The sequence below is a fragment of the Oncorhynchus nerka genome, linkage group LG12 (genome assembly GCF_034236695.1).
Source record: "Oncorhynchus nerka isolate Pitt River linkage group LG12, Oner_Uvic_2.0, whole genome shotgun sequence".
NCBI classification, from domain to species: Eukaryota; Metazoa; Chordata; class Actinopteri; order Salmoniformes; family Salmonidae; genus Oncorhynchus; species Oncorhynchus nerka.
In genome coordinates, this window is record NC_088407.1 from 10,926,631 (window position 1) to 10,933,634 (window position 7,004).

The window sequence follows — 7,004 nt, forward strand, 5'->3', positions numbered from 1 at the left end:
GACAGATAGGAGGATAACGACAGATAGGAGGATAGGAGGATAACGACAGATAGGAGGATAACGACAGATAGGAGGATAACGACAGATAGGAGGATAACGACAGATAGGAGGATAACGACAGATAGGAGGATAATGACAGATGGGAGGATAACGACAGAGGAGGATAACGACAGATAGGAGGATAACGACAGATAGGAGGATAACGACAGATAGGAGGATAACGACAGATAGGAGGATAACAACAGATAGACAGATAGGAGGATAACGACAGATAGGAGGATAACGACAGATAGGAGGATAACGACAGATAGGAGGATAACGACAGATAACGGGAGGAGGATAACGACAGATAGGAGGATAACGACAGATAGGAGGATAATGACAGGAGGATAACGACAGATAGGAGGATAACGACAGATAGGAGGATAACGGAGGATAACGACAGATGGAGGATAACGACAGATAGGAGGATAACGACAGGAGGATAACGACAGATGGGAGGATAACGACAGACAGGAGGATAACGACAGATAGGAGGATAGGATAAATAACGACAGGAGGATAACGACAGATGGGAGGATAACGACAGATGGAGGATAACGACAGATGGGGATAACGACAGATAGGAGGATAACAACAGGAGGAGGATAACGACAGGAGGAGGATAACGACAGATAGGAGGATAACGACAGATAGAGGAGGATAACGACAGGAGGAGGATAACGACAGATAGGAGGATAACGACAGGAGGAGGATAACGACAGATAGGAGGATAACGACAGATAGGAGGATAACGACAGAGGAGGATAACGACAGATAGGAGGATAACGACAGGAGGAGGATAACGACAGGAGGAGGATAACGACAGATAGGAGGATAACAGATAGGAGGATAACGACAGATAGGATAACGACAGATAGGAGGATAACGACAGATAGGAGGATAACGACAGGAGGAGGATAACGACAGATAGGAGGATAACGACAGATAGGAAGATAATGACAGGAGGATAACAACAGATAGGAGGATAATGACAGGAGGATAGCAACAGATAGGAGGATAACGACAGATAGGAGGATAACGACAGATAGGAGGATAACGACAGATAGGAGGATAACGACAGATAGGAGGATAACGACAGATAGGAGGATAACGACAGGAGGATAACAACAGATAGGAGGATAATGACAGATAGGAGGATAACGACAGATAGGAGGATAATGACAGATAGGAGGATAACGACAGATAGGAGGATAACGACAGGAGGATAACAACAGATAGGAGGATAACGACAGGAGGATAACGACAGATAGGAGGATAACAACAGATAGGAGGATAACGACAGGAGGATAACAACAGATAGGAGGATAATGACAGGAGGATAACAACAGATAGGAGGATAACGACAGATAGGAGGATAACGACAGATAGGAGGATAACGACAGATAGGAGGATAACGACAGATAGGAGGATAACGACAGACAGGAGGATAACGACAGATAGGAGGATAACGACAGATAGGAGGATAACGACAGATAGGAGGATAACAACAGGAGGAGGATAACGACAGATAGGAGGATAACGACAGGAGGATAACGACAGATAGGAGGATAACGACAGGAGGAGGATAACGACAGATAGGAGGATAATGACAGATAGGAGGATAACGACAGGAGGAGGATAACGACAGGAGGAGGATAACGACAGGAGGAGGATAACGACAGATAGGAGGATAACAACAGGAGGAGGATAACGACAGATAGGAGGATAATGACAGATAGGAGGATAACGACAGGAGGAGGATAACGACAGATAGGAGGATAACGACAGATAGGAGGATAACGACAGATAGGAGGATAACGACAGATAGGAGGATAACGACAGATAGGAGGATAACGACAGATAGGAGGATAACGACAGATAGGAGGATAACGACAGATAGGAGGATAACGACAGGAGGAGGATAACGACAGATAGGAGGATAACGACAGATAGGAGGATAACGACAGATAGGAGGAAACAAACATAGGAGGATAACGACAGGAGGATAACGACAGGAGGAGGATAACGACAGGAGGAGGATAACGACAGATAGGAGGATAACGACAGGAGGATAACGACAGGAGGATAACGACAGATAGGAGGATAACGACAGATAGGAGGATAACGACAGATAGGAGGATAACGACAGGAGGAGGATAACGACAGATAGGAGGATAACGACAGATAGGAGGATAACGACAGGAGGATAACGACAGGAGGAGGATAACGACAGATAGGAGGATAACGACAGATAGGAGGATAACGACAGATAGGAGGATAACGACAGGAGGATAACGACAGATAGATGAGGATAACGACAGAGGGAGGATAACGACAGATAGGAGGATAACGACAGGAGACAGAGGATAACGACAGATAGGAGGATAACGACAGATAGGAAGATAACGACAGGGAGGATAACAACAGATAGGAGGATAATGACAGGAGGATAGCAACAGAAAGGAGGATAACGACAGATAGGAGGATAACGGAGGGAGGATAACGACAGATAGGAGGATAACGACAGATAGGAGGATAACAACAGATAGGAGGATAACAACAGATAGGAGGATAACGACAGATAGGAGGATAACGACAGATGGAGGATAACGACAGATAGGAGGATAACGACAGATAGAGGATAACAACAGATAGGAGGATAACAGATAGGAGGAGGAGGATAACGACAGATAGGAGGATAACGACAGGAGGATAAGGATAACAGATAGGAGGATAATGACAGGAGGATAACAACAGATAGGAGGATAACGACAGATAGGAGGATAACGACAGATAGGAGGATAACGACAGATAGGAGGATAACGACAGATGGGATAACGACAGATGGGAGGATAACGACAGATAGGAGGATAACGACAGATAGGATAACGACAGATAGGAGGATAACGACAGACAGGAGGATAACGACAGATAGGAGGATAACGACAGGAGGAGGATAACGACAGATAGGAGGATAACGACAGGAGGAGGATAACGACAGATAGGAGGATAACGACAGATAGGAAGATAATGACAGGAGGATAACAACAGATAGGAGGATAATGACAGGAGGATAGCAACAGAAAGGAGGATAACGACAGAAGGAGGATAACGACAGATAGGAGGATAACGACAGATAGGAGGATAACGACAGATAGGAGGATAACAACAGATAGGAGGATAACAACAGATAGGAGGATAATGACAGATAGGAGGATAACGACAGGAGGATAACGACAGATAGGAGGATAACGACAGGAGGATAACAACAGATAGGAGGATAACGACAGGAGGATAACAACAGATAGGAGGATAACGACAGGAGGATAACAACAGATAGGAGGATAATGACAGGAGGATAACAACAGATAGGAGGATAACGACAGATAGGAGGATAACGACAGATAGGAGGATAACGACAGATAGGAGGGTAACGACAGATGGGATAACGACAGATGGGAGGATAACGACAGATAGGAGGATAACGACAGGAGGATAACGACAGATAGGAGGATAACGACAGACAGGAGGATAACGACAGATAGGAGGATAACGACAGATAGGAGGGTAACGACAGATAGGAGGATAACGACAGATAGGAGGATAACGACAGATAGGAGGATAACGACAGATAGGAGGATAACGACAGATAGGAGGATAACGACAGGAGGATAACGACAGATAGGAGGATAACGACAGACAGGAGGATAACGACAGATAGGAGGGTAAAGACAGACAGGAGGATAACGACAGATAGGAGGATAACGACAGATAGGAGGGTAAAGACAGACAGGAGGATAACGACAGATAGGAGGATAACGACAGATAGGAGGATAACGACAGATAGGAGGATAACGACAGATAGGAGGATAACGACAGATAGGAGGATAACGACAGATAGGAGGATAACGACAGATAGGAGGATAACGACAGACAGGAGGATAACGACAGATAGGAGGATAACGTCAGATAGGAGGATAACGTCAGATAGGAGGATAACGACAGATAGGAGGATAACGTCAGATAGGAGGATAACGATAGGAGGGTAACGACAGATAGGAGGATAACGACAGATAGGAGGGTAACGACAGATAGGAGGGTAACGACAGATAGGAGGATAATGACAGATAGGAGGATAACGACAGATAGGAGGATAACGACAGATAGGAGGATAACGACAGATAAGGACTCATAATAAGAGTCCCAACCAAAACAAAAGTCAGTAGCATACCTCTGCCGTCTCTGCGTGAGCCAAAATGGCGGTCTTGGAGTAACAGTGCCAGCATTCCACCAGATACACCACGTACAGCATAGCTAGGAAGGCTAGAGGGATATACACATACCCACTGGAACATGGGCTGTTAGAGGAGGGGGGAGGGAGAGAGAGAGAGAGAGGGGGAGGGAGGGGGGAGGAGAGAGGGAAGGGGGAGGGGAGAGAGAGAGAGAGAGGGGGGAGGGAGAGAGAGAGAGAAGAGGGGGGGGGAGAGAGAGAGAAGAAGGGGAGGGAGAGCGAGAGAGAGGAGGGGAGAGAGAGAAGGGGGAGGGAGAGAGAAGAGGGGAGAGAGGAGGGGAAGGGGGAGGGAGAGAGAGAGAGGAGGGGGAGGGAGAGAGAGAGAAGAGGGGGATGGGGAGAGAGAGAGAGAAGAGGGGAGGGAGAGCAAGAGAGAGGAGGGGAGAGAGAGAGAAGAGGGGAGAGGGAGAGAGGAGGGGAGAGAGGAGGGGAGGGAGAGAGAGAGAGAGGAGGGGAGGGAGAGAGAGAGGGAGAGAGGAGGGAGAGAGTGAGAGGAGGGGGAGGGAGAGAGAGAGAGAGAGGGAGGGGGAGGGAGAGAGAGAGAGAGGAGGGGGAGGGAGAGAGAGAGAGAGAGAGAGGGAGGGAGGGAGAGAGAGAGGGAGAGAGAGAGAGAGAGAGTGAGAGGAGGGGGAGAAAGAGGAGGGGGAGAAAGAGGAGGGGGAGGGAGAGAGAGAAGAGGGGAGGGGGAGGGAGAGAGAGGAGCGGGGAGAGTGAGAGTGAGAGGAGGGGGAGGGAGAAAGAGAGAGAAGGGGGAGGGAGAAAGAGAGATGAGGGGGAGGGAGAAAGAGAGATGAGGGGGAGGGAGAAAGAGGAGGAGGGAGGGAGAAAGAGAGAGGAGGGGGATGGAGAAAGAGGAGGAGGGGAGGGGGAGGGAAAGGAGGGGGTAGAGAGAGAAGAGAAAGGAGGGAGAGAGAGAGAGGGGGTAGGTGGGAGAGAGAGAGAGAGGAGGGGGAGGGAGAGAGGAGGGGGAGGGCGGAGAAAGGAAGAGAAGAGAGAGAAAGGTCATGTTCATACAAACATAGTCAAACTTTATTTAAACACTTGTGTTAGGGATGTACAGATAGCCACTGGAACACGGGCTGGCTGGAGATAAACACAATCACACTGTGCATTTAACTTTATTTAAACTTAATTTAACATTATTTAAAGTTCATTTAACTTATTTTAAAGTTCATTTAACTTGATTTAAAGGTCATTTAACTTTATTTAAAGTGCATTTAACTTCATTTAAAGTTAATTTAACTTCATTTAAAGTTAATTTAACTTCCTCTAAAGCTAATTTAACTTCATTTAAAGTTAATTTAACTTCATTTAAAGTTAATTTAACTTCATTTAACCTGTTGCTTCTACTCGGGACGCTTGCGTCCCAACTAGAGCTCTGGAAATCCAAATGCGCTACGCTAAATGCTAATAGTATTAGTTAAAACTCAAAAGTTCATTAAAATACACATGCAGGGTATCGAATTAAAGCTACACTCGTTGTGAATCCAGGCAACAAGACAGATTTTTAAAATGCTTTTCGGCGAAAGCATGAGAAGCTATTATCTGATAGCATGCAACACCCCAAAAGACCCACAGGGGACGTAAACAAAATAATTAGCATTTCGGCGTTACACAAACCGCACAATAAAATAGAAAACATTCATTACCTTTCACCATCTTCTTTGTTGGCACTCCTAGATGTCCCATAAACACTATTTGGGTCTTTATTTCGATTAAATCGGTCCATATAAAGCCTAGATATCGTTATATGTAGACTGTGTGATAAACGAAAAAAACATCGTTTCAAAACGTAACGTCATTTTTTAAAATTCAAAAAGTCGACGATAAACTTTCACAAAACACTTCGAAATACGTTTGTAATGCAACTTTAGGTATTAGTAAACGTTAATAAGCGATAAAATTCATCAGGAGGCGATGTAAAGATCATTAGCTGTCCGTCTGGAAAAATGTCCGGCTAGAAACTCAACGAAAATATCCGGTCCTAGACCATAGGAGATACGGTGCCCTGTATGTGTTTGACCAAGAAAAAACTCGAAGGGAAATGACAAGACTCTAGACACCCTGTGGAAGCTGTAGGTACTGCAACCTCAGGCAATTAATTGTGGTTCACGTTTATCAATGGGTTCAAGTAGCGCATGGATATATTTTCCCCATTTTCAGTGATCAGTTTTTCCTGTGCTTTTCGATGTAAATGCCGTTCTGGTAAAGCCACAGCAGTGATTTAACCAGTTTTTTAAACGTCTGAGTGTTTTCTATCCACACAGACTAAGCAAATGCATATACTATATTCCTGGCATGAGTAGCAGGGTGCTGAAATGTTGCGCGATTTTTAACAGAATGTTCAAAAAAGTAGAGGGTCGACTGAAGAGGTTAAAGTTCTAACTTTATTTAAAGTGCATTTAACTTTATTTAAAGTGTATGTAAAATGCCATCAACATTTTCTGACAGCAGTAGAAAGAACAATAAAAGCTATCGAACAAACGAGAAGAATAGATTAACATAGAAAACCCACAAGGTAAAGTATCTTCAGCTGTATAAGTCTTTTTAGGGTCGTGGGAGAGGTCAACGTGACACACACACTAACTAACCTGTCGTGCTGTAGGTGCAGCTGAGGTAAGTCAGGGAAGGTGGTGGCGGACGGAGCCGAGATAACAACATACTCCCCGGA

At 45.4% G+C, this 7,004-nt stretch overlaps 1 protein-coding gene across 1 annotated transcript in view; it reads right to left on the reverse strand.

Moving 5' to 3' along the window:
• LOC115127566 (transmembrane protein 151A) overlaps positions 1-7,004 on the reverse strand; it is an 81,860-nt gene that overhangs the window by 22,129 nt on the left and 52,727 nt on the right. The window contains exons 2-3 of the mRNA XM_065026010.1: positions 6,925-7,004; positions 4,274-4,400 (exon numbers count right to left, since the gene is read on the reverse strand). The exon at positions 6,925-7,004 is cut by the window's right edge and continues 138 nt beyond it. Coding sequence (XP_064882082.1) covers positions 4,274-4,400; positions 6,925-7,004 — 207 coding nt within the window. The remainder of the gene's footprint in view (positions 1-4,273; positions 4,401-6,924) is intronic.